Below are 27,168 nucleotides of genomic sequence, written 5' to 3' on the forward strand. Positions count from 1 at the left end.
TGGTAACAACGAGTAACTATGAAAAAGAAAAAGTTTCCCTGATGGTAAATAAGGTTCAGTTCTACAGTATGTAAATGTCTACTGATATGCAATTATAATGACATGCAGATTCATCACCAAAAGCACAATGTGCTTTTAGAACTTCAAATTAAGTGAAGGAAAAGCTAATCAATCAATCAATCAATCAATCGATCAAAAACAACCTTATTTTCCCCAGGACAATTATTTGTGCAGCAGCCCGAGTGGCGAAGACCACAGATAGTAAAACATCCAGAGTTAATGAAGGAAAAAAGTGTGAACTTACAAGTCACAATAAATGGCTCCAATGCAAAGTGCACGAAGCTCAAGTAGAAATTTGACATTACTGTTCCCTCTTGGAATTGACCATATTAGCAACAGCAGAAGGTGTATTTCTGTGCTGGTTGAGGGTAGTTGCGGTCTAAAAAAGCACCGCATGCACGTCTGAATGCAGGGGATGGAAATCATCAGACAGGCTCCTTAATCCAGTTCTAATGTTTAACCGCCCCGTTTAATGAACTTTTTCTTTTGCACTGAAAAGGCCAAACCAGCAGATAGAAGAAAACAGAATCCAACGAACGTTTGGATAAAGGATCAATATAACAACCTTAAGCTTGCGACGCTGTGCCAAGTAGCTGTAGCCATGTATTTAAAACACTCCACTGTTTCCACAGTCTGGCTGTTCACTGCAGTGTTGACAGAATCTGGTACTCAATGCCTAAAAATCAATACACACACCATGTAGTTTTCGTTAAAGTCTGAAAACTGCAGGAAGGATGAACGACACTTCGTCCACCGCAGGTCCAGGAGACATTACTGCTGAACATGCTTCCGTACGACGTTGTCTGGGAATTTCGGAACATGATGATTCTTGTATCAAGTTGAAGGTTCATGGAAACGCGTTGCTTGAGAAGTTAGGCCCTTTGTCTCGAGCACTATAGTGGCCGTGGAGCTGATTGTCACACAAGCAATTCTCACTAGACCATAACATCAACCTGTATCTTGAATAAAGCATTTTCCTCTATTTCAGTATCTTTCAGTTTGGAAAAGAAAATATTCAGTATTTTCCTGTATTTATGTAAGTACACAGAGCATTTATTTGTACTTGAAAACATCATCAGCTCAGTCCTTTTGACATAATCGCTGAGGACAGTGCTTCACCAAACGAATGAAAACAAGGAAAACAAACTGCGTTGCACCCTGACAGCCAATCAGCAGCCTGAGTCATGAGCGTAATCGCGACTGGCGGCTGGTGCTTGTCCACTGGAGGAGGTGGGATTGGAGGGAGGAGGTGGCAGTACTGCCGACGAGATTCATGACGGCCTTTTGCAGAACCTTGTGGACTGATTACATGCCCAAGAAAATGCATGCGGCCAATGGATATTAAATCAACACACCTTATTGCCATGCCAGTGTAGGACTGAGCCCAAGCATGGGCAAAACACATCTGCAGCCATAACCCCTATAAGCACTTGAGGCAGGGGGAGAATTACATTTCTTTGGGGGCTCTGGAATAGTTAGGCGTTCCTCTTTTCCATGGCCATGATTAATAGTGATGGTGCCATCAATTGTTCTGTCTGAGAAATATATTGCAGCCACAGTATCTGTTGTTTTGTACTGGAAGGCCACTTTGCCTCTGAGGGCAGTGGTTGGATAAGCAGTCAACAACAGAACCCAGATCCAGAAAAATATCTTCACCCTGAAGCAGAGCTGGGCCTGATCCATCAAAACTGGGCGTCACTTCCCAGGCACGTATTTTTTTTAAACTCCTTTGGAGCGAAAATTAAACTGTCTAAGACCAAACTAATGGTAGAGAAATTTGGCAACATTATCTCATCGTATCCCTTTAAGCCGATGTTCTTCAGTGTAAAACGTTGTCCGGACCTGGTGTTTGCTTGCAGCCAATGCCGTTTAAATGTTTCCACAGTTTTTGAATGATAACTTAATTCAGCAAACGGCTTGTTCGTTTGTGCCATAGACCTATGTTGTTATCCGAAAACAATTAAAATAGGATAAATTTAGAGATTTACCACCAGTTTATCCTTTAAAATGTGGTTAACTTGCCAATTAAGATTTTTTTTTAATAATAGGGTTTTTAAAAGGGTTACTTTTTGCCCCTTTGAACACTTTATATATCATTATATCAAGCAGATTTTTTATTGATGGGTTACACCCTCCTAATTAAAATGATTCATTAAAGGCTTTTTGAATTAAGAAGAAAGAAGAATTTCATATTATTAAAGGCTACAGATAAAGAAAATGTAATTGCTTCATAATTTGAGTTTGTTTTAACAAGTAAATTGGTTTGAGGAATTTTAAGAGGTTCATATTTCTGAAAAAAAAAAGGTTATGCAATCAAAACAAAAATGTTCAAATATTATAAAAGCCAACACACACTGTATAACATCATGACTTATAAAGTTGTTAAAGTTAATGTATTGCCATGGAAACAGTTGCCCATGCAGCAGACATGAAACATTATTTGCAATCAGTTGAACTTGAGCCACCTGAAAAATATTGGTCCAGTATTTTCAAATGTATTTACCAGCATAATAAAATTGTTATGATTATTGTTATTAATGATAATACTACTAATAATAGTGATGATTATTAGATGTTATGTGTAACCTGGCAAGTCTTACTGTATGTTTATGTCAAAGCTTTCATTTAAATTTTTTCCTCTGAAAAACCTTAGATGGCCATAAAACTAAATCAAATGAGCTACAGGGAATGGAAATCAAAATATAACTAGGGTTGAATAGCAGCTTTACGTTAGAGGAAATAAAGCACAGTTTTGTTTAGTTTTTTTTTGCCAATTTTGGTTTTTAATAGATCTCGTTTTCCTCTGTTGGCTCCAGCTTGACCCCTATGGACCTGGTCTTAAGTACACTTGGAATCCACCCAGCCCATCCCGACTGCAACAAGCCTTGACTGACAGTTTTCCCAGCAACAAGGGAGCTGGCTGCATCTCCGGCTCCATTCCTGAATCAAACTCACACGGAGTGAAAATTCACAGTGACACGCACACACTTTACTTATCCACATGATAAGTGCTATAGATTTTTGTGTTAGCTTATTGATGAACTGACTAAAAATGAGTTATGCTCCTTGCCAATTGCCTGTTAAGCAGAAACTTCACAGCACTCCGTCAAGCTATAGCCAACGGCTACACGTTGATCAATCGAGGCTACAATTGAGATTTTTCTTTGGTATCAGGCTGCTTGGCCTGAGACTATTGCTAACTGCAGAGAAAATGCAACCACGTGCAGGAATCTGTGAGAGCAAACAGCTGAAAAGTCATCAGTTTCTATCCTGGAGCGCTGAGATGACAGAAATAAAATGATAAGTGTGTTAAAAATAGAATCTGAGGCGTATTTATTTTCACAAAATATTTCAAAGCACCTGAAATTACATCAAGAGATGATTATTTTGCAAACGACAGACGTATAACTCAAGCAAGAATGTGACTTTCACGAATCCCTGTTGGATTCTAAATCATATTGTTTGATCAAAATGCCTCCATCCTAATATCAAATGATAGTAACTATTTACAAATATGTAAATCAAAATCAGCTTCTTGATCAAAGGGACAAAGCTGTAAATGCTTGCAAGACATGCATGTGTTTAGAATGAGCGCAAACCAAATAAGGCATCGAGATTTGGCCGTGTAGGGTGTTTGTGGCGCATTCGCATTTTAATTTTTATTTTTGCAGGAATGAAATGAAGGAACAGACTGTGTCAGACAGTGGGGGTGGGGGGGATTGACTCATTCTTCTCACTTTTCATGACAAAGAAGACACTTACATTTTCTTTAAAGTTTGGTTGTAAGGCTTCTGAAATCCCCTAACCACCCCCACCCTCCCCCCACTGTGTGGTTTCTGTCACATACACTATTATTTATGTAGAAGTGTCTCGTATGTCGTCACCCTCTTAAAATAATGGCCTAAGTCATATTTTCAAGCTTTTCGAAAAAATAAAATAAAAACCGAACTTCTTTGACCCAGGTGTGATGGCCCCTTCCTCATTTGCGCTTGCTGTGGTTGCTTTTGTGCTGTCCGCTTGCAGGACACACCTTGAATTGACAGCTACCTGATCACATTTCATAACCAATGAATGAAGAAAACAAAGCCATTTTCTCCACTTCTCAGTCAATAAATACATATGACTTAGTAGGTCCAAATCAGCCCTTACTTATAATTTAGCAGGTCCTCTCTCTACCTGCTAGTAGGTAGTTATCATACCCTTTTATGCATTCGACCTTTGTTGCCATGCCTACAATTTTAAGCAGAGCTATACCTTTGCATTATTTAGGCACAAAACACTACATTTATTAGGTTAGGGAACATGCTATGGATTAAAATTAAATAACAGCACCCATTAAAATTTAAAAAATAAACAGTGTGATCACCCACACATTCACCCCGAACTTATGTGGACTTGGTGACTTTTAAGTTACTTTTTATCATGTGATATTTACCACAGCCACTAGATGTTGCCAAATTCTCACACATTTTAATGCTAAACCTATCGACTTACCGTTGGACAGAAGGTGGCCTGGGTGGGTGTGTCAATTGACCATTGAATAGCATGACAACACGAGATGTAAGGCTCTGAATTACTGACATACATGAAGAGGACAGTCTGTTTAACTAGCAATGTGATGATTTCTGCTCCACAAAAAAGGCTTCAATCGGCATCTGTGTTTTGCACAACACATTGCTGGAGTGAATTCTAATCTCATGTGACCCAAACATTCACAATGTGCCCATTCATTTATGTTTTTTCACACATTTGTGCAACAAACAAATGCTAAACCACAAATGGTAATGTTAACAACTCAACCCCATGCTGGTTCTAATTTGTCAAAATGAGGCATCAAACTCTTAATGCCAATAAGATGTGGGACATAGATTACACTAATGGCTGCTCATTCTTTACGGAAGACAGATTACCCACAGCAAACAATAGAGTCCATATTCTGAATAATGTGCAGTTTGGCCTCTTACAGGAAATAGCACATTGTTTTCTTTTTTTGTTTTCTTCATTATTGTCGCACAATTAGATTTTACAATGACAGATTGACCACGTTGTATCAGAGTGTATATCTCTACGTCTATGCCACTGAGACTGCACAGATAGCAATGGTGGCATTTCAATGACATGCATCATAAATTAGGCGGCCCTATGGTACTCGGCAAAGCAAACATGCCCACCAACAATTTGTCAATGCCAGTTCCACATGTCAGAATCGCACTGCAGCTTGAAAGGATTTTTTTCATGCCCCATTACCAACCTGTTTTTCATAAGGAGGAACGGACGCATTTCCCTGGCAGTGACAAAAATAGGACATTATTTAGGCTTTTTAAAATTCTTGTCAGTTTAAGGGATGACTATAGTTGTTGAGATCAACTGGACATTCAGACGTTTTTTTTATTGCCTGTTATCACATGTATCGCTGCTGTGAGCAGAATTTGAACCTTAATGCTGCTCTCCACGTCCTTGCGTAACATTTTGGGATTTGTGTCAGGATATAATTCACTCCAGGACAAAACTGTGAATCTCTTTGATGGAGGGAACCAATTTTGGAATGATGCATTTTTCCCTTGGCTTTGAAAAAAAAGAAAAGTATTTGAAGTCGAGCACTTCTGCGCTGCCTCATCAGATTATCTTTAGATTTGCGATTGATTCCCCAGCCTCTGAGCCTATTCTGGGCCAACATGGTAAATTGGAAACAGCTAATTCTGAACTAATGCATTTCCACCTGCATTTGAAGTGGGAGGAGGAAAAAAAAAAACCCTTTGAGGATTATGAAAGAAATGGTTTGCATTTGTAGGAGCTTTGGTGCCTGCCCCGTGAGAGTCATGACAGAAGAGTGTCATCTGTCTTTTCTGCTGTCTCTTGGACCCCAGCATACTTCTGCTGATGTCAACTGTCAAAGACAAATGCAGTATGTGTAATTATACAACATGTGCAGCCCTGAACATACTGAAATACTGTAAAAAAACAAACAAACAAACAAAAAAACTTTGTATATTGTGACAAAAAAACGCATCGGGAGTCGTACAGTCGTTCTCATCATCAAAAAGTCACAGAAGCAACTTAAACAACTGAAATCCACAAATTCACTGCAAGTTCTCCTTGTTTTTTAGAACAAACAAGCCTTGTATTACACTTTATAACACCTTTTGTAACCAGTTTCAATTTTACCCAGTTTTTCGAAATTTCTGCTCTCATTCAGCAGCGCTGTGATGACATCACGCTCTCTAACTTCTGCTCTTCCATTTCCCCCCCCTCCCCCGGTTTTTCTCTTCGGCTCTGTCAGTTTTCAGCTTTCACAGACAAATTATACAATAAAACCTTAGAGAAAACTGTCAGCTTTCAAGAATTTACAGAATTAATTTTTAACAATTGATAGTAGTTAGACATAGTTGTTTTTGCCTTTTTAAGTTTTTAAGGATTAACTGGCCATGATGTTCATCTAATAAGTCTATATTTGCCATTTTTGTGATTTGTCCTTGGTCTCTCTTGAGGATGACTCATGATTTCAGTTGAATGTCCGCATCAAATATTTCTTGACCAGCTGAGTAGGTGTGTATGTCCAGTCAGGTGTCTTGAGAATGTGCACTTGCCATTTACTGTTATGTTTTAAAACCAGTCTTAAATTGCTTTGAAATGAATTCCACAGTCCACAACTACAGTATCTGCATCTAATACTGCAGCTCACTCAGTGGTACTAATCTACACAGATATTACCTGGACAAACTTTAGAAATAATGCAAAACCCTGATTCTCTCCTGCATATCATGCCTATCAAATAAAAGTGGTTTATGATGGAGGCTTACACCCTCTTATAAAATTGCTGCTTTTGTTGCTAAGACACAGCTTATTTTATTTCTCCCTTTTATTCTCTCTCTTGTTTCGGCCCCATATGAACCCTGCCTCAAAAATATTGCGCGACCTTGTCAGGCCGAGTTTTGACCTGTCAGAGACTCTGTAGTTGTTACTGCATTATGCTTCAGCTGAGATCTAGGGTAATTTTCCCACATTTTTATCGAATGTTGGTATCTACATTTGTATACACCAGCTAGGGAATAAACTGTAGTGTGATCCAAACATTATCAGGGAGCTGAGGGGTGTCAATAAAAACGAGCACTCGCTGTGAAAGTAGTCCGGCTGCATAAAGGCAAATGGCAGCAGTGATCTTTACGGCCTTATGCTGAAGTCGATTCTGCTGATTCTAACAGGTAAAATTGCGTATTTGAGCTCTTTCTGAAAATAACGGTCGATAGTTATATGTAAATAACAGTGTGTCAGTGGTGTGTAATCTATAAGTAGCTGAAGTCATTATTATGTAACTAGCTGTGCTCAAGCAATGCCAAAGCAATTTGGACAGTTAGCTTAGTGACGTTAGCTTCCCAGTCTTCAAATATCCGTTACGGACCATTTAGACTATGTGGATTTGTTTTGTAATGGTAGTTAAAATGATGAAGAGAGTGTTTTTCCTGTCAGAAGTTATTTTCTTTTTGTTTCTTTGATTAGGTGTAATTTGTTCCTCTGTCTTTTGCTTTTTCATCTGGTCTGTCCCCCCGCAGTTCCCCTCCCGGCCAGCTGAGGCTTCCCACCCCTCAGTTCCACCCCCACCACTCAGTTCCACCCCAGTCTGTTTCCAGCCCCTCTTGGCTTTCCGTCCGTCACCTGGCGCCGGTCAACACACCTGATTCACATCACCCATCAGTTTTGGTTTTATAAGGACATTTTTGGTTGCTAGTGTGTCTCCCCATGTATCCCGTTGTCCCTATTCTCGTTTTTTCTCGACCACCAGCTTAATGACCTTTTCAGTGCCCTTTTTTATTTATTTATTTTTACCTCTTTTGTCCTTATCAGATCCAGAAGTTAATTCTGGCTCTGGGTGACTACAGATGGAACACTGACAGTTAAGTGGAAGCTGGGCCCTTCTGCATTGAGAGAAGTCTGCTAGAATTGTGTGATCCTGTTTTCTGCTTCATACAATAATGCCAGCAAACTATTGGGTGCAAAGAGATTATTATGCACTGCACTGAAAATGAGATGCAGTCGAATTTATTTCTTATTGTTTATTGGCCTCTCTTTCTAACGGTGCAGTGCCACAATTAGGTCTGCATTTAAGCGCGTTATTGGTGAAACTCTGCTTAGTAAAAGAATCTTGTGGAGACCCCATTCACACCTTGGCGAAGAAATTTCTATATAAATGTGGAGCGAGAGGTGGGTTTAATTGTCCGTAATGATCGTAATAATTTCGGGAAGATTGTTTATTTTTTCATCTCATACTGCTATTTAAGAATAAGTTTTTCTTTTCTTATAAGCATCCCGCAAAAAATGCAGCAGCCAAGCCTCATATGTTTAGCTTATACCAGGGAAGGAGGTTAAAAGCACAGTATTTGTGTCACATGTTAGTTTTTTAAAAAAAAATTATGTACAATTGTAATTATTCTCAATTGGCAGCATGATGATCAGCTTTTTCACCGAGGAAGACGATAAGTCTTCGGGACGTCGAGACATTTTACAATACGACTATGCACTACTACGACTTCGACTAGTACCTCTCAGTGCTAAACCTTGGATCAGAATTTCGTTATGTGTTAAGGGCGAGGTGACTTCTACAGTGGTCAGTATCATGCAGTTGTACATTTGAACCTCGACAGTCAGCTAGTTGGAGCTACAAAGCCTTGGGGTCTGTTAGCATTAAGGTCCTTATCAGGTCTTTATTTTCATGTTCAACTAAGTTGTGTGTATTCGAAGTTCTTCACCATATGCCAACATACACTGTGAGCGATGTATTGCAGACCTGCCTAATAAAAGGCACTTGTCCTGTTATACTGTAGATTCACTTGCTTTTTGTTATCTTCTGTGAATGTGTTAATTTAAATGTACCATATTTTTTTATCCCCTTACAGAGTACATTGCTATTTACCCCCTGGACTACTTTTCAGTTTTCCTCCTTCTGAGAATTGTATGAATGTTTGAACAAACTAAAATTGCTGTACTGTAAGTAAACTTTTTGTCTGTTGTGAACACACAGGTCACTAATCAAGCAGAAAAGAACACTAACAAACACTACATACGACAATAGAAAACGCACTAACCCAAAACTTCGAGACTAAACTGACGCACTCAGGTAACAGACTAACAAAACTTTATGGCTAAACTAACCCACTAGAGGAACGACAAAGCTGGTCATCGAGAAACAAACGAGAACAAGGAAAAACAGGACACATGGGGAGACACACTAGCAACAAACAATAGAAACCAAAGTCCTTATAAAGCAAGACTAGATGAATGATGTGAATCAGGTGTGATGACCGGTGCCACCTGAGGAACGTAAAACCAAGAGGGGCTGGAGACAGACTGAGGTGGAAAAGAGTGATGGGAAGCCTCAGCTGGCGGGAAGGAGAACTGCGGTGACACATACAGACAGGAGATGAAAATATAAAAAGACACAGGAACAAGTTAAATCCAACCAGAGAAACGAAAAACCTAACTTCTGACAGATTTGGCCAAAAGCACAAAGTGCCATCCAACTCCCCCCTTTCAAAGCCATTCTGAGAGTGTTCCAGGTTTCTCTGAGTGACCCAGATAAAGGCCGTTTGTAACTCTTGACTTCATTTTCTTGGAATTTCTTTACTTAGAGTATATCAATATGTAAGATGAATCATTTTGCCACTTGTGGTGAAGACATTTTTTTGTGTATTGCACTGTTTCTGGTGCAAAGTTTTGAGTCTTTTATTTCATCTGTCTGTATATAAATAATAGTGCCTCTTTTTTTTGTGGAAATGATTTTTCTAGTTATTGTTCTAACTTCATTACGTTTATTGATGTTTAATTTCTTCAGCATACTTTAAGCTAGAAAAACACTGTTCAAACTTCAACATGTTCAATATTAAGCTTTTTTTCAGCAATTTTTTTCTCATTCAAATAAATAGAGAGAATTTTCACCTCCTCTACAGCTTTTTCTTCTTTCAGCTTTAGCTAGTTGCACATACTTCAGCATGGAGAAACCATTCAAACTTTCAAGAAACCCCAAGACTTTCAGCTATTACTATTCCATTCCGCTTTTTAATGTCTTTTACAGGTTTTGAATAATCGCAGTTTAAGTTTTATGGAGTTTTTGGAAATGTCTGCTCTCCTCCAGCAGAGTGCTGATGACATCACACACTGTAGCTTCTGCTCTTCAACTTTTTGTCTCACTTTTTCTCTTCTGCTCTCTCAGTTTTCAGCTGTCACAGACATATTTTACAATAAACGGGTAGAGAAAATTGTCAGCTTTCAGAAAATGTTAATTTCATTGTGATGAGCCTCACGGTTTTTTGGACAGACAGTGCCACCCAACTCCCCCATTAAAAGCCATTGTTAGAGTTCCAGATGAAGGCTGTTGGTAACTCGTGACTGTGACTTAGTTTTTTGGAACTTCTTGACATAAAGTATATCGGCGTGTTTGTTGAAGCCTTCTGCTGCTCATGGCGAAGAATATTTTCAGATATGACTTGTACTTTTTTATTTATTGCATTGTTTCTGAGGCAAAGTTTTGAGTCTTTTCTGCCATGTGTCTGTGTATAAAGAGTGTATCAGACACAAACAAACTGCAGCTGTGAATCTCTCGTCCATCTCCCTTCTCTGCTTTCTCTCTCAGCTCTATGGAAACAGTCACTGTCTATCAAATAGCTGGATAAATAGCTGGATATGGATTTTCTGGTTTTTAATTGCAGTTGTTTACCATGTACAAAAACATGAATGTCATAGAAAAAGAAGAGAATAATCTACAATATTTTAAATGCGAATTGAATTTACGCAACACCATTATTAATTTGATCAAATAACGGGCTGTCAACTTACACCGCGTACATCCTTTTAGCCTAACAATCAGCCTGACGTTTTTTTTGCGTACCGTGATGTAATCACGTTGATACGTTTATGTTGGTGACGTGGATGTTACGTTCAAAAAGCGCCTTGCGTCGCAATCTACTTCCGCTCTGCATGTGAGGTAGGCTTCGGACATAAACAGTGCAAATACGTGACAAAGGCAGGCGTACAGTGACAGGCAGGGTGGTGTGTATCTTCAGAGGTCTTGTACACTAACCGCATGTTTCTCTTCGAAGACCTTTTGGCTGTATGTTCTTTTTTCTTCATGATTTCTCGAGCAGGATGTCTTCCTAGGGTGGCGTGGAGCGGCTGCCGAAGGTCAACCCCGTTAGCTTGACTACCTACAACGTGTCAAAGTTAGCTAGTAAATAAATCCACCCCAAACTGTTATAAAACATACTTGAAAGCTTGTCGTTAGTCTTAGACGTTGATTCACCATTAACCACTATTTGCGGTTTGCAAAAGCTGTAAACAGTAGCTAACAGTACTGCATTAGATGTTCCATGCAACGTTTCCCAGTCATTTCAGAGTTTATTTAGTCAAGGCCTTTAAAGTCATGGACACCTATAACTTACACCGCATTCGAGCTTTATGATTCATTGTGTTCTGCTGGTAAACTCTGAAACACAATTTCATGAAAATCAGCCTTGGCTTTGTACAGAAACGCCCAATAAATAATTAGCGGTTGAGAGGTGACAGTTACAACAACAAGAGTAAATTCAGCAAAGCAGCTTCTAGCACGGTGTATCTAATGTAGGCCGAATTTACAATATGCGCATATTGCTTTTTTTAATATTGTCTGCTGTGATTTACGACCCGTCGTTTACTTTCACATTCCCGTGCCAACTTGATGTTGCCATGCCATGATGGGGTTTGGTGAATCACCTACCCACATCAGATCTGGACTGCTAATCCGTGTCAGTGAAGAGATGGTTTAGTCTTAATCCTGGAGTTGTAGTCTAGGCGTTCCGTGGAAGTGTCAAAGACTAACTATAGATGTCCAAATGTGTCTTTTCAGACCAGCAGTTATCCTCCGATTACATATGATGTTCATTTTATTTAGTAGCTTTTACTTGGCCTCTTCCTGTGACATCTTTCTAAGGTTATTCTGTGAGCCTTGACAATTCCCCGTGTTAATCCTTGTGTGTGTGAGTTAGATTCCAGTAATTAGATCTTTGACCATAAGCCTTCTAGTAGTGTATGCTTCAATGATATGTTTTTACTTTTTCAGAATGGGGAATTCTACATCGTCCAGTGGGGGTCTGTCGAGCACAGCCTGTGTACAGTATATTCAAGTAAGTATCCTTTTGTACCATAGAGTGATTTTGTAATGTCATATTCTGCCGGGTATGTGTTGCTAATCTAAGATATAAGTTCCAGTAATGTCTGATTAGACATTTAAGCACTGTTTTCCATGTTTTTGCAATCCACAATTGTTTGGCTTCTTGACCAGTTGTTTCTTTGTTTCTTCTGATCTTTTCCAGTATATTTAACGTAGTTTTCAATGTTTTGTTTGGTGCAATTTTAAAAACAGTCGGGTTATTAAGTAGATCCAACAGTACCCAGAATATAGCTAACTACATGTTGCAGATTGTTTAGCAAGTCTGCTGACTAAAAATTAATCACAGAGATATTTGCATAGTAATTTGAGACCTCACATGCTGAGGCTACTTATGTGTTCTACTAAAAGTTAATCAAAACCTATTGTTTTCCTGACCTTTCAGGAGGTTGTGTCACAGAACTGTGTAGTGATATTTTCCAAAACCACCTGTCCATATTGCAAAATGGCCAAGAACGTGTTCAATGAAATCGGTGCAACCTACAAAGTAATTGAACTGGATGAGCACAATGATGGGAGGAGACTACAAGAGGCTTTAGCTCAGATGACCGGTGCCAGAACGGTAAGAACTTGATGCAGTATTTTTGGATTGGAATTTCAACAACTTCAGAGTCTGTTATTTTAGCATCTAACAAAATAGAATCAATAAAAGGATGTTTGACAGCTTGTTTGTTCTGGTAGCTCTGCACACAAGTTAAATTTAGCTTGACTTATGCTGTTAGGGCTGGAGCCAGAAATGAGGTTTGTCTTGACTCAAAATAGCTGAATCCAAGACAAGCGAGAGACCAGGGAATGTTATCTTTTCTGGACTGATCTTTAATGAGCAATAATATATAACATGTCCTTTCACTGCACACACTGCTCTCCCTCAACAGCTATAAAAGTTGTTCACAAGAATAAAAAATATGACCGTATATTTAAAAAAGCATGTTGTATGAACGTTACCATAAAAGACTATTTTATGCTCTTACTCACCCACACTGAGCTAATGTGGTGGTGGGTGTTTTCAGGTGCCGAGAGTCTTCATTAACGGAAACTGCATCGGGGGTGGCTCTGACACCAAACAGCTCCATCAGCAGGGCAAGTTGCTGCCCCTCATTGAACAGTGTGCCCCCTGCTGTGCTGCGGCCAACTCCGAAGGCTCAGGCAGCGGACAGTTTGTTTCGGCTAAATGACTAACCGTTCTTGTATTTCTCTTAAATCCTGTATTTATTGAATGGTTTCCTGATCTGATGCTACACTTAGTATTTTGTTTTCGCCCGGATGTGTTATTTAATTATCTATGGACTTTGGTTACTTGATATTTAAGACAAATCTACTTTTAGTCAGAGAGAGAGAGAGAGAGAGAGAGAGAGAGAGAATGCATTAGTAAAGCTGTTATTTGTTAAGCAAACCATTTAAATAGAGGAACAACTTCTCATGCTTCTCTTCTGCATGTTTTTTTATTTTTTTATTTTTTTGAAGTAAGTCTTAAAAGACAATATCAAACTGAACATCACTGGGATATTATTTGCTAACGTTCAATAGTTTATTTTCCTTATCTCATATGAGTACAGATTTTTTAATGATTAGAATGCTACTGTAAGTATTTAAACATTAGTAAGAACTGTTGGTTATAGTTTTTATAGACCGTACTTGAAATGAGGTCATTTTGTACTTTTTTTTTTACTTGCTTATCAAAGAATTGTTTCAGTACATTTGGGATTGATCATTAGCTGTTTGTCTGAAATTTTTTATATTTGGTAAGTTATTTACTAAAAGCGTGAAAGTATTAAGTATCTGTTTAGTGTAATGAACATAACAAATATATTGATGTCTGTACAATGTCAAAACATCACGACCGTCGTAACACTTTTATTAATGCCTTGAATGTATATTTATGATTAAAAATATGAATGAATGTCCGGTCCTGTCTCAGACGTCCATCTATACACAATTACCTGTAGTGCTTCATTTTTTTAACCCGCTCTCCCTATTTTACGTAGGCGGGCGGATATTGGTTGTAATTCGTACAAAAAAAGGCGTTTTTCGCAATAGTGAGCAACTTATCGTTTTTTTTCAAAATTGCACGCTTATAGTTATACACACAATATTTGACAAATTGGGAGCTATATTTTTTTTTATGAAATATGTCTTGCTCTACCAGGGTGTACGCTGTGAAGGAAACTGCGCTCCCACATTGCACCGCATCACGGTGAGGTCACTGCAGTTAAATTAGCCTGACTTAGCGGGTGTACTGCTAGGCTAAACTATTAGCATCCTGCATATGTACAAAGTAGACTGAACAAAATAACAGGGTAGACAATGGCTGGAAGCGCTGGAGAGTGGTGTCTGATGGAGAGCGACCCCGGTGTGTTCACAGAGCTGATAAAAGGCTTTGGTAAGTGACTCGTAACTTTAGCTTAACGCTAGCTTGAAGCCAGCTGCCCATTCAATGCAACGTTAACGTGACTATCCGATAGCGCTAGCTGATTGTTGTAAAGCTAACGGTAACTTCCAAATAAGATGCTAAGCAGGCAATCATTTCCAATGCGATAGAAAACACCATGTTCGGATTAATTAATAAATCTCTTAAAGGCAGTGTTTTCCCAACAGCTGTACTCACGATGCAGTTTCCATAAAGTTGCATGTAGCTAAAATCTGATCCTTGCTAGCTGACTTAATTACGCATGCTAAGTAGGTAGCATTACTCAGCGTTCAAAACAAGGGCGCGTGGAAACGATGGTGTAACTCGGAGTGAACACGTACGTTTTGCTCTGTTGTCAAACCGTCGTTGCTCACGTTAAACCGTTGGTACAGTATCATAAGTATGAATGAATATTCGATGCTCTACTTGTCATCGTCAGGTTGCAAGGGGGCCCAGGTTGAGGAGATATGGAGTATGGAGCCAGAGAACTTTGACAACTTGAAGTATCTTGATCCCATAACATTTTCAAATATTTGAAATGCTTCCTCTGCAGGCAGAGAAATTAATTCTATTCCTCTGTTCTATTCTAGACCAGTTCATGGCTTGATTTTCCTGTTCAAGTGGCAGCCAGGCGAAGAGCCGGCGGGATCTGTTGTCCAGGATTCCAGACTTGACCACATCTTCTTTGCAAAACAGGTAAGACGTTTTTATGTAAAGATGCCAGTTTAAAGTATCAATCGCATAAATACCATCGAAAGTCCATTGGAAAAACAGAATGGATCTATCAGATCTTCAGTGCATCTCAGTTTGAATGCGGCTCCTGCTTAACACACGTTTGTTATACTGATGGTTTGACTTGATGTCTCATAGCTAAAGTACAGATCAAAAGTAAAGCTGAATCATTATTGTTAGGATTTAGTCAAATATAGTTGTAATTTTCGATTAACCTTCAACGCAGTTTCTCAACAAATCAGTCAGTGAATTGATCTGGAGAAAGAAATTGGTTCCATTATTTTAGACTTGCAAAAGCAGTGGCAATTATGTTCTCACAATCTACCACAATTTTGCTTAAATTGTAAACAAAACAGTTGGGTTTGCACAATTAATTAGCAAGCAGAATAGTTATTGGACATTCACCTTTCAGTCAACTAATCAGTTATTCAGCTAATCTGTTCAGCTTGCAAAGAATAATATTTCTTGTCTATATCTATATTTTGCCATCTGGTGCATCAGATGGTAACTGTACAGACTAGAACAAACCAGATACTCGCATGTAATTGCTGCATGCTGCATTTCTAATGCAGAGTTGTTCAGCCGAATGGAATAATTATTGGAACAATTTCCGTGCTGCATTAATAACAAGGCATATGACATTAAGCTCACTGACCAAAGTAAAGTTGTAAGGATTTTACAGACACAATATAGAAAGAAGCTCTCTTGGACTTCATGGACTGAAGTGTTAGCAAATCTGTATGATGGAACAAAGTCTCAGATCTCAGGACCGTATGTTATGTGACGTACCTTTTTGATATCTGTTGGTTCAGGTGCTTGCTTTTTAATACACACTATTAATGTCTGTGTATTTCATCTGTGTCTTTTCAGGTCATCAACAACGCCTGTGCCACCCAGGCAATAGTCAGTGTTTTGCTCAACTGCTCCCATCCTGACTTATTGCTTGGAGACACACTGACAGAGTTCAGAGAGTTTTCACAGAGTTTTGACGCTGCTGTAAGTCCACAGTATTGATATATTTTTTTTAATATACGTTTTTAAAATTCAGTTTTGAATTGTGTGCATTAGTTTGGGAATCTACTTGCCTATCCGCATGGCGATTGCTTTTCCTCACCTTGTCGTGTCTACCACACATAAATCCTATTTACTGCGAGTTCATTGACACCAATGCATTAATTATTAGACTCTTTAAAATTTGTCCTGCTTTCTCGATTGGTACAGTAACGTATTAGACGGCTCACTATAGTAATTTCCCTTGCCGTCTGTAACACTGACAGTTTGATCCTGCAACCTTTAAATCACTAGTGACTCGGTTGTCCCACAAATATCCAGGTGAGCCAGGATGTGCTGTTTTATGATTCTTCATTTCTACTTTAGTGAAAAATCTAATTTGCTTCCTCGAGTTGTGGGGGTGACTACAGCTAACTATGAGTGAAGAAAAGCCATGTTGGAGTATAGAACACATGTATCTATAAGCAAAGTGCAACAACTATTTATATTTAATTAGTGACTGAAATTTCTAGCTGTAATTGTTAAAATGCCAATTGACAACCTATGCGGAAAAGGAATTTATAATATGTTCCATACAGCTTTTCATAACATTTTCATAACAGCTAATGTTGCATTGAGACATGGGTTATACAGTATAGTCAGCATTGTGACCCTGTTTCTACTGCTCCCCTCAGATGAAAGGTTTGGCTCTTAGCAACTCTGAAGTTATCCGACAAGTTCACAACAGCTTTGCGAGGTAAGCTCCTGCTCATACCATATCCAGCTGGAGCTCTGTTTTGATTGGCTTCATGCTATTTTTAACTCCTCATTCTCACTGGTGGAATTGCAGTTGGTCTAATTGTTGATAACGCCTCAATTTGCTTTAGTGGCCTAGGGACATGTCACTCTGGAATTTTGATTGCAATTTAATAGGTTAAAGAATCAGCGCTAACCGACAAATACACCAATGTCAAATTTCATCGCTTTGCAACTTGGACAGTTTTCATCCCAGTTCTATAATTGTATATTTACAGACAGCAAATGTTTGAATTTGATGCAAAATCAACAGCAAAAGACGAGGATGCCTTTCACTTTGTGAGCTATGTACCTGTAAATGGCAGACTATACGAGCTGGACGGGCTTCGAGAGGGACCAATTGACTTGGGTAAGTAAAATGTCATTTGTTATGTAATTTTTCGTTGGGTTTCAGCACCAAAATAAGAGTTTAAAGTTAAACGTTCTGTAGCAGTATGTATTTTTCCCTGCGTTTTTCATCAGGTGCATGCAACCAGGAAGACTGGATCAGCGCAGTTCGCCCAGTGATTGAGAAGAGAATACAAAAGTGAGTATATTTTTACATTTATTACAGTTGATGTTAAGTAAACTTGTTTTTCTCTCTTTTTGAAAACAATATTCTGTCATTACATACTCTGGCCAGCTAAATACCCGCTTAGACAATGTCCAGTTGGGTGCAAAAGTTTGCATCCCTCTACATTAAAATGCAAACTTGAATATTTGTATATAGTACAAATGGTTGAGGAATTAAAAAAAAGTACTGAAAATGGGTTTATTGGTTGTATTAAATTAAAAAAAGCTTTGGAGCATTTGTATGAGCTCCATGTGCATTAAATATGTTGATGGAAAAACATTTCCATTACTATTTCCGATTAGAGGGAGGCACAATTTTGCACCCAGCTGTAGCTTTGCTCACTCATCTTTTATTGTTTGTCTCTTCAGATATAGCGAAGGAGAGATCCGATTCAACCTAATGGCCATTGTGTCAGACAGAAAGATGATATACGAGAGAAAAATCACAGAGCTCCAGACTCAGCTTACTGAGGTGAGTGGCAGCAAAAGAGCAGAATCCAGTGCAGACATGAAAAAGAATCATTTATATTTGTGCTTTTTTTTTTAGAAAGTAGGATGAGAAATGCAGCAGTAGACAGCAAGGTCAGAGCCGTGGATTGCTTAAGTAGAAAAACAACAGAGAAAAACGTATGTACCTGTACAAACTACACCTTACAGTACTGTCTAAGTACTGTACTCTGATCACTCCCTGAGTGTGCATCTGCATTGCTGCAGAAAGTAGTAGCCCTTCCACCACTAGAGGGCAGCACAAACAAGGTTTTGATTCAGTGCCTTTCAGAGGATTAACCACATTTTGCAACTTCACGTCATTAAAGCAGTTCTTGATAATGGAGAAGACACTAAAACAATGCATCTAACCCGGCAGTTAAATCAGTATTCAATTATACGAGTGGCTTGTTAATCCTCATCGATGAATGTCATCAGTTTGCACAGTGCATGTTTTAAAACTTGTTTTTATTAGTCCAACTCAAACTTGAATTCCTTTCTCTCACAAGGACGAGCCAATGGATACAGACCAGAGCAGCACATTTCTCAGCTCCATCCAGTCAGAAATTGCCAAGTACCAGCTCCTAATTGAAGAGGAGAATCAGAAACTTAAACGATATAAGGTGGGTATAACACTATATAGACCATTTCTGGATTCATTTATGTATTTTTTTTCAGACATACGCCGCCATCCATCCACTCTACTTTGTATATTTTCCTCTGACCAATTGTTTCTTGTTGGATTTATGCGTGTTGTCACAGATTGAAAACATCCGACGAAAGCACAATTATCTTCCTTTCATCATGGAGCTACTGAAGACTCTGGCAGAGTACCAGCAGTTAATACCTCTAGTGGAGAAGGTCATTGTTTTCTTATTTTTGTAGTTTTCCACAGCATTATTGACAGTTGGTGCACAAGCGTCTGGGGAAGAGTCAAATACCTTGACACCGCAACAAACATTCACGCTGTTTTTATTCAGAAATTTGAGTAATACAAACTAGAAGTTTAGGGAATACATACTGAAGCATCTCCGGAGGAAGGAAATAATTATGATATTGATAATAATAAAATGTTGATGATAGAAAGCAGGGCTTTAGTCTTTATTCTCACCACCAGAGGGCAAACTGTCTTGCAGGCGTGTCATACCTAATCAATAATCACGACTGAATTTCAATGTTTGTGCTATGATATGACTTGTTACAGTGCGTCTAAATTTGTGGATTCATCAGAAAAGCTGTTTTATACAAATGTATAAATTCTGGACCCTAATGACAAAGACTCTGGTATTTGTCTCACCAGGCAAAGGAGAAGCAGAGCGCCAAAAAAGCCCACGAGACCAAGTGAACAGCAACAAACACTTCAACAGAGAAGCCTCTAATTGTACACACACACACACACACACACACACACACACACACACACACACACACACACACACACACAGAAAACTACAACCTTTTATCAGTGCGCCACAAACCGATACTGTACTGTCATTTGTCCTATTCATGTTAAAGACCATGGATGGTGTGCAGCACCTCCTGTGACCATTCAGACATTAAGACCTGCACTGCAAGTGTAGCAGAAAGACTGCTCGGCAAAATACTCTCTCCGTGTGTGTCCATCAGCTCTAATGCATGGTAGAAGGAAAGATGTGCTCAAAGTATGTTCTCTTATTTTCATAATAAAATATCTAGATGTTTGTGAATGGATTCATTTCATTGCAAGATTTCTTTGCTTTTTTAAAAAAAAAGCAGTCGGTCATATACTCGTTTCTGGAGTTTTCTATAAATGTGTTCATACACTAAAATCCTCCACGACATTAATGCCACGTGGGGGTTTTAATGGGCGCGTAAAAACACTCCACGCTTTACGTGATGTTAGAAAAACTGAGCATGATGATGTTAACACCATGGAACTGATGTTGAAAACCTGCTGTCAGACTTAACGGTAGATCTTTGCTGCCACGTAGTGTTTGATCAGGTACATTAAAACAACCTGCTGGATTTAATGCTGGGGCTGACAAAAAGCTACCAGCTAAACTTTCTTTGAGCCCTACAAATTAAATAGTGAAGCTGCTTTATTTGTTTGGCAAGAGTCCTTCCAAAAGACTTCAGATTCAGCTCTGTGTATTATTGTGACTCTTTGACCCAATGGGAGCATGCTGAAAAGCTGCCAAGTCCTTATAAGTGCATCATTAGAAAAAGGACTGGCACAACTTTAGTGGCTTGTGTTTTCTTTATTTCTTACTATTTTGGAGAGCTTCCCTTAGCAGCAATGTGATGCTTTGAACATGGGAGTCTGAAATGGCCTCGTGAGATTTGCTCCGTAAATCAACTAAGGACTTGTATGATTTCAAGAAGACCCACTTAGCTACCTTACTGGTTGCCGCTTGTGTGCGTAAATGCCTGTGTTGTCTGATGTATGTGCTGATTGCCAAGCAAAGTAGAATGTGGCCCGTTCTATTTTTGTCGCTACTGTTTACATACACACCTTAAGTACTCTTTGGATCTGTTCCCAGCCGTCTGTTGCAAAGGTCCTTTATGGCAACAGATGAAAACTAGTACATAATACAGAGAAGGATGTGTCTGTTTTATGGTCCTGTCTGATGTCAGAACACGTGGATCAACACGAAAAGTATTCAGTGATGGTGTCTATGAAAACCTTCACTACCTCACTGTACATGCTTTATCTTTGAACAAACCTAATATTCAAAATCTTTTCTATTTGGCTGACGTCACACGTTATAGCTACAAAAACAATGTACAAAAGGTTTTAAAATAGCCAAAAGGCGGCTGTGTAATGGAATGTGTACTGGGATAAGTTTACTTTGAAGGTCAAGGAAAGTTTATTTGTACTGCTTATCACATGTAGTGTGTAAAAGAGTTTTGGAGCCTTATGAAAGCAGCGGTGTCATACCCACACGAGGAATCCTCTTTGAGGAATCCTCAAAAAAAAAAAAGTCCCACGTGGCATTTTAAAATTTATATGAAGGAGAATATTGTTAAGAAGCTGTAGCAAAAACATGCTTCACGGTTTTTCTCGATTAATAGTCTTTTTATGATTATTATTCACGGGACAAGTTAATGTTTTAAGATTCTTTCAGGATCCAATGTCATGGCAATTGATCCAATAGCTGCTGAGCCATTTCACTAAAAACCAAACACAAATGGCAGCCGTGTGATGATGATAGAATAAAGTTAAGGGTCCACTACAATCACGAGTCTTGATCCTTTCCAGCTCGTGAGTGCCGGCTCTGAACTGATGGGATTACTGGCCAACGTCGGCCTCCTATAACGTGCCTTAAAATCATTAAACAAAACGACCTTTTATTTAACGTGTTCGTGTTCGGGTCACACATCTGCTCGTCCAACCTGTTGACCAGCACTGCATGCGCTCGTGGACAGCTGCTGGTGTAAAAAGATGATCTCATTACACCTCGACAGCTGGCCGCATGGAGAAGGCTCGAGCTGTCAGCCTGTCAGGAGCAACGTCCGGGTGTCTGGCCACTGTCAGCCTCCACCACAAGTTCACGGCTGGAAACAGGCTTTGTATCAGAGAGCAGACATGCAGCTGGCAGAGCAGAGGTCTCCGCTGTCAGTCATGGCCTCCTCTCTTCTTCTGCACTTATAAAAAATGCACACCAGTGCAACAGGAACTCCGCTACGATGACGTGACCCCCGTCAGCTGCACAGACACTATACTGCTCCAAGTTTTTGTTGTGCTACTTAACATTCGAGATATTACCTAAAAGTGTTTGTCTCCAGTATGTAAATATACCGAGTGCTTCGCATTAATTTTAAACCATATTAAGATATGATGTTATAAATGCATAGTAATTTAACCAGTGGAAGACAAAGTTGCAAAGTATTGCTTGACTTTGCTGTAGCAATAAGTGAGGTATTTCTGGACTTTCTGAGGGACATAGTGTACTGGACTTGCCCATGTTGGGCATTTCCATGGGGTCTATTTAAAACTTTTTTTTTTTCATATTGATTTGGCCCAGAACATACATGTATGTGAAAATGGACTCGTGACAGAAGGGTTAACACCTATCACCAACTTGTTTTGCATTTATGGCCCACTCTCATCAGCATTATTTCCAGTCCCCCCCCCCCCCCAGTGGGGAAAAAAACACAAAAACATTGCAATTGCTCTACTCAGCAGCTGGTAAACAGTGAAACATTCAGCAGCTACAGGCAGATATGTGGCTAGAAACTTGGCTCCAAGTTAATGGTCCTGCAGCGGCTTTCTTGTTAATATATTGGCTACATTTACATTAAAGGTCATAAAATGCAAATTCAGTGTTAACACCTGGCTTATTTTGGCGATTTAACAGTCAATTAGAAGGAAACTTTTGGTACTTTTCACATTAGGAATAAACAATTTGCTAAATGAAGTTAGGGTGACGTGGGTGGAAGATGTGAATGGAATTAAAAGTGCAATGTGCTGTTTTTTGGGAGTCCAGGCATCTCAGTGTGCTGCACTTTGCTCTGCCATTTAGATATTAGTCCTTATGAAATTACAAACATAAGAATTATTCAAACCTATCAATTGAACTGAAATAATTGAAATTTTCAGACTTGTTAGAAAGGTCAGCTTTGCTCATAAAATCCCATCTTTGCATTGTTACCAAGCTGTTCTGAGTCAGAGAAACCTGTGACAGCACCACAAGCATGTAGCCTATATCTTAAGGGAGCTGCCTCTTTTGATTGTAGTTTGAGTAGTATTGCATGTAAATGAATGCCCTTAAACTTCTAGCCTCCAGATGACATCACTTGGAGGAACCTTCAGTTCAGTTTGTGTTATCTTGTTGCTTTTACTATGGATGCTGTTATCATGGTCAACCTGCTCTAGATGACATCATCTGAGGTCCAAAGGGAGTTTGAAAGCAAGTTGAAAATTGTTGAATTAATTTTGGAATTAAAAATGGAGCGTGGAGCGTTGAGCACACTTTGTTTCTAAAGCTAAACACAGAATGTGCCTGCTTCAAGAAGCATAGCAATTTTTCCATTAGCTTTGGAAATAAACACATCAGAGACATCGGTGCATTGGAGAATGATTTTCTTGAGCAGTCCAGCTGCTTCACACTTAAATTCACATTCAACATGTCATACAGTATCACAGTATTTACAATACATAAAGTTGCCACGATTCATTCAGGCCAAATGCAGTCGTCAGAGGAAGTCGTGAGTATGATGTTAAATTAAAGCTACATTTTTTGTGTAAACTGTGGTAAATCTAGCAGAACACACACACACACACAAACACACACACACACAAACAGGATGTCCTGTGTGTGTGCAACTGTAAAAAATTCAAATAGTTATAGATATAAAAATATATCCTAATATAATTTCAGTAAGATATATAGAGTTAGGTGTAACATTAGGCGTTGCTGTCAGCTTTGAATGCTACTGCTCCATAACAGCATTTCCTTAAACTGCATCATTGCTCCAAATACCACATTCTAATAGCACAGTGAAGAAAGCACAGGTAATGGTATAGGCAAGAAAATGGAACCTTAATCCCATTTGGTTGAAATGCTCTGTGCACTGCCTGCAGCGGCATACAGCACGTGGCTTAATCATCCCAACAACCCAGTGGGTATTATTAGTTAGCAGGACAGACTAAAAATGGCTTCAGTTTTACATTTTCCACACTTGCTGTTAATGTTTATGCTCAGGATTTGCATTCGGGTCTATTATCCCGAGGCCGTGCCTGGAATGAACATTATCAGTGTTCTGTTCACTCAGTCACAGCGGTAAACAAATGACTTCGGGAGTGGGCGTCTAGTTTGACTAGGGCGTAATGTGCTTCCCTTCTCCCCTGGCAACTGCACACAGCTGCTTGTAGAGGTCCGAGCGGATGAACCTCGGGTAGGAGTTGTTCTCCATCAGGCTGTAGACTTTCCTCTGAGCTTCCACGAAGCTTGTCACCGTGGGGTTGTGGAGGCTAGAAGTGATGGCATCTCTAGTGTGGAAATCCAAGTTGATCTGTAACCGCAGAGACATCCAGAATGAGCCATTCAAGTCCAGTTTTAATTAACTATATCACAAGTATTTATGAAAGTCGAAGGTGCATAATTTGTGAGTACGTTTGAATAAAATGACTGGCTTGAGGTAAATGCTGTGTTACCTCTTTAGGAGCCTCGTTTTTAACGAACTCCTCGTAAATGCTGTTGGCCTTGGACGTCAGCTCTTTCTGTGAACTGAGGGTCCTAAAGTCCTCGCAGGCTGTCCAAAACTCGATGTTCTCCTCACAGAACTCCGACTGGAGGAAGATCATAAAGGCAGCTTTGCCATCTGAGGGAGAGGGAGAAAAAGGGAAACTGTTTTGCTGTTTGCCAATTAATAAAGTACAGGCTCTAATGGGCCTCATTCTTGAGGCCAATAAACTTCTTCCCTCAGCACACAGATGCTGTGTGACCTTTGAGACTCTTTTATGTGACCATGAATGAGACTTACATTTATGAGCGAGGAGTTTGTCGAGTGACTGCGCCCATTGGTTCACGTCATCAGCAGTTGGCCTGAGGGAACAGAGTGCGTACAAGAGATGATTAGAGTTGCGACAACTACTACCTTGAAATCCAAGGTGGAAGTCACACTCCCAAATCCTCTTTGCCAAATTTAAATTGATGATTAGTTTGATACAAAAAAAAAACAGTAATTAACAAATTTAAGATAACGCTGCATTTGCTTTGCTGTTATAAAGTATCTCAGTGGGCTTAGGATGTTGGTCATTCAATTTAGAATTAAGTTGTTTATTTGAGGCATCATAGTTTATTCGGACCATATTAAATTACATTTTTTTGTTAAAAAATTTTATTGTAAAAAAATGATTGATAAAGCCAAACTAATCCCAATTTGAAACTAAGTAAACTATATTTAGCATAAAAAACTTAAAAACAATGTTTTTGACTTTGTTCTCTGACTGGTAGCGACTTACCTGTAGGATTTGTTTCTCGTTAGATGCAGAGTAAAAGAGTTTATCTTTAAGAGAAATTTTAACCTGCATGTCCATTTTTTCTTCCTGTTAAAAAACAAAAAGGAGTTTACTGAGCAGTCCTTCATACCTGTGTACTTCTGAGAAACACCATTTAGAATATTGCCATTAAAAACTTACTTTATCCCCTTCTCCTCTGCGGCCAGATCGGTGGGTGTCATGCAGTCTGTTAACGCCATGATTTGGGATGAGAGACCGGGAAGGTTCTCCCTCATGGTTTACTCTCCTCTCCTCCCCACTCGTCAGGCAACTTTATAGTTTCTCTCGGGTGACAGGCAGAAGGGTGGGCCTGGAATGGCAGGTCTTTAACAGGATTGGCTCCGCCTGTGTAAACACTGGCTTGGCCTGCTATGACTCCAAAGGCCTGAGGCAGCGATAGGCCGTCCCAGCATAAACATTCCCTCCCCGAGTATCCTGTGGGCTTCCTTATTTAAGCGCAAGGTCAAGAAGGGATCTTCACGACGGACTCCGTGCACTGTTTCCTAAAATAGGATTCAGTTGTGAAACTGTTCTTTGATGTGTCTTTGTGGAGGCTTTTAGCTAAATTGTACCTGCTTTGTGATTCATATCTTGATGCAGTCACAAAGCATCTGGGGCATTAATGCTTAGACCTAATTAAATAATCCAAAAAACAAAAGGAAATGAGCATGTTTAGCCATAAAACTGCTATTATCCCCTCATATGTGGCCATTTCTGAAGGACGACTGATTCATTGTCACTTTTAAACAGTTGCTGCAATTTTCATGTTTGATGAATGACTCACCGGGTGCGGATCAGGGAAGCGTTACTTCTTTCACCATGGCATGTCAGGAGGTGACAGGCTGGCACAGTGGTGATGCCATATCCTCTTTCCTCTGTAGAGTCTTCTAAATAGAGGTGTAGCGAATGCAGTGAGCAGCATTTGTTTTAGGTTCTTCTCATACTATTTTCAGGTATCACTGTACATCCTGTGCTGTTTTGTGGGTCAGAACATGTAGATGTTTGGTTCTCTTGTTGCGAAAGCACAATACGATCATGCACTTTTGCCCATAAAGTTGGAATAATTTTGTTTTCAGACACATTTTGCAAAGGTTAATAGTGGGGTAATTTTCCCTGTCCGGAAGCAATTGATCAATAAAGTTTTAATGAATTATTCACACTGTCACAATAATTTCACTAGAACAGGTGAAACATATTTTCTTCCAACTTTACGGGCAACGGTGTGTTTCAGAGAATAGTTGCGAGCTGCTTTACTTCAACTTTGGTTCAGTCCGTCTGACGCTTGAGATAAGAAGATGAACATTTGTTGCAAAGTGGTAGAAAGTTAGATTAAGTGGTTCAGGCTGTGGGTTTTGAAGAAGCTCTCAGAAATTCCATGCAGCAGAGAGGAAGGTCAGGCAGCTGTGGAGGCAGCTGCGTATTAATGTAGGTTTCAGCGGTGATCGAACAGCTGATGTTAATCAGCTGATAGAAGCACAAGTTAGTTAAGTCCTCTGACTAAAATACCATGTGGCATTCACTGACACACTATTACAACATTTCCACAGAGATAAAATAAAACCTGCACTGTCACACAGTTACTTGATGTGTAGCATTCATTGATTTCTTTGCCTTTTTGGACCAACAAGCACAAATTGTTCAGGGGCGAGTTAATATTGATTAAAGCTGAGGTCATTGGTGTCAGATTTCAGGTACACGCCTGTATGTGCGATGCAAAAATCAGTTAAATCAAATGCGTAATGCGTAAAACCTGCAAATCTGGTTTTTAGGGGCCGGCGGATGAACAATGCACAGCACGATTTGCTTGGCACCATTCTTGCCAAGTTTCCATTGACTTATTGTTTACATGCAAAGCTGTGGTAATGGAAATGTATCTTAGTTTTGTTTGTCTTGATATAGAATCTGATAATCAGAGAAACACAGTGGACGACTGTAGCTCAGCCGTAGAGC

At 39.4% G+C, this 27,168-nt stretch overlaps 3 protein-coding genes across 7 annotated transcripts; 2 read left to right on the top strand and 1 right to left on the bottom strand.

Annotated features, from left to right (window-relative positions):
- The first annotated feature begins 10,967 nt into the window (after positions 1 to 10,967).
- glrx2 (glutaredoxin 2) lies at positions 10,968 to 14,158 on the top strand. 5 transcript variants are annotated; one of them, XM_067512603.1, is made up of 4 exons: positions 10,968 to 11,035; positions 12,146 to 12,209; positions 12,639 to 12,815; positions 13,264 to 14,158. In XM_067512603.1, the coding sequence occupies exons 2-4, from the start codon at positions 12,147 to 12,149 to the stop codon at positions 13,426 to 13,428; spliced, it is 405 nt and encodes a 134-aa protein (XP_067368704.1). In that variant the 5' UTR covers positions 10,968 to 11,035; position 12,146; the 3' UTR covers positions 13,429 to 14,158. The 5 variants fall into 5 exon arrangements, with proteins under 5 accessions (XP_067368704.1, XP_067368702.1, XP_067368701.1 ...); XM_067512601.1 differs by having other exon boundaries at positions 11,005 to 11,100; XM_067512600.1 differs by having other exon boundaries at positions 11,007 to 11,232.
- Positions 14,159 to 14,421: 263 nt separating this feature from the next.
- On the top strand, positions 14,422 to 19,685 carry uchl5 (ubiquitin carboxyl-terminal hydrolase L5). The gene is made up of 11 exons (XM_067512592.1): positions 14,422 to 14,633; positions 15,100 to 15,163; positions 15,251 to 15,356; positions 16,263 to 16,388; positions 17,078 to 17,139; positions 17,417 to 17,547; positions 17,661 to 17,724; positions 18,120 to 18,222; positions 18,746 to 18,859; positions 18,999 to 19,097; positions 19,537 to 19,685. Exons 1-11 carry the CDS (start codon positions 14,558 to 14,560, stop codon positions 19,579 to 19,581), a joined length of 990 nt encoding a protein of 329 aa, XP_067368693.1. The 5' UTR covers positions 14,422 to 14,557; the 3' UTR covers positions 19,582 to 19,685.
- A 3,596-nt stretch (positions 19,686 to 23,281) lies between these two features.
- Positions 23,282 to 25,711, bottom strand: rgs2 (regulator of G protein signaling 2). The gene is made up of 5 exons (XM_067512593.1): positions 25,360 to 25,711; positions 25,183 to 25,266; positions 24,702 to 24,763; positions 24,373 to 24,539; positions 23,282 to 24,230 (listed from the first exon to the last, which is right to left on the bottom strand). Exons 1-5 carry the CDS (start codon positions 25,452 to 25,454, stop codon positions 24,036 to 24,038), a joined length of 603 nt encoding a protein of 200 aa, XP_067368694.1. The 5' UTR covers positions 25,455 to 25,711; the 3' UTR covers positions 23,282 to 24,035.
- Positions 25,712 to 27,168: the final 1,457 nt, after the last annotated feature.

Source organism: Channa argus, chromosome 8, assembly GCF_033026475.1.
Source record: "Channa argus isolate prfri chromosome 8, Channa argus male v1.0, whole genome shotgun sequence".
Lineage (NCBI taxonomy): Eukaryota > Metazoa > Chordata > Actinopteri > Anabantiformes > Channidae > Channa > Channa argus.

Excerpts from the sequence above, each read along its gene's own strand:
- glrx2 (XM_067512600.1), top strand. The coding sequence starts at position 11,135 with ATGTTTCTCTTCGAAGACCTTTTGGCTGTATGTTCTTTTTTCTTCATG. Across the intron at positions 11,233-12,145 it reads GCGTGGAGCGGCTGCCGAAG|AATGGGGAATTCTACATCGT; the intron begins GTCAACCCCGTT and ends TTACTTTTTCAG. Across the intron at positions 12,210-12,638 it reads CCTGTGTACAGTATATTCAA|GAGGTTGTGTCACAGAACTG; the intron begins GTAAGTATCCTT and ends CTGACCTTTCAG.
- uchl5 (XM_067512592.1), top strand. The coding sequence starts at position 14,558 with ATGGCTGGAAGCGCTGGAGAGTGGTGTCTGATGGAGAGCGACCCCGGT. Across the intron at positions 17,140-17,416 it reads GTTCACAACAGCTTTGCGAG|ACAGCAAATGTTTGAATTTG; the intron begins GTAAGCTCCTGC and ends GTATATTTACAG. Across the intron at positions 17,548-17,660 it reads AGAGGGACCAATTGACTTGG|GTGCATGCAACCAGGAAGAC; the intron begins GTAAGTAAAATG and ends GTTTTTCATCAG.
- rgs2 (XM_067512593.1), bottom strand. The coding sequence starts at position 25,454 with ATGAGGGAGAACCTTCCCGGTCTCTCATCCCAAATCATGGCGTTAACA. Across the intron at positions 24,540-24,701 it reads CAAACTCCTCGCTCATAAAT|ATGGCAAAGCTGCCTTTATG; the intron begins GTAAGTCTCATT and ends CCTCTCCCTCAG. Across the intron at positions 24,231-24,372 it reads AAAACGAGGCTCCTAAAGAG|ATCAACTTGGATTTCCACAC; the intron begins GTAACACAGCAT and ends CTGCGGTTACAG.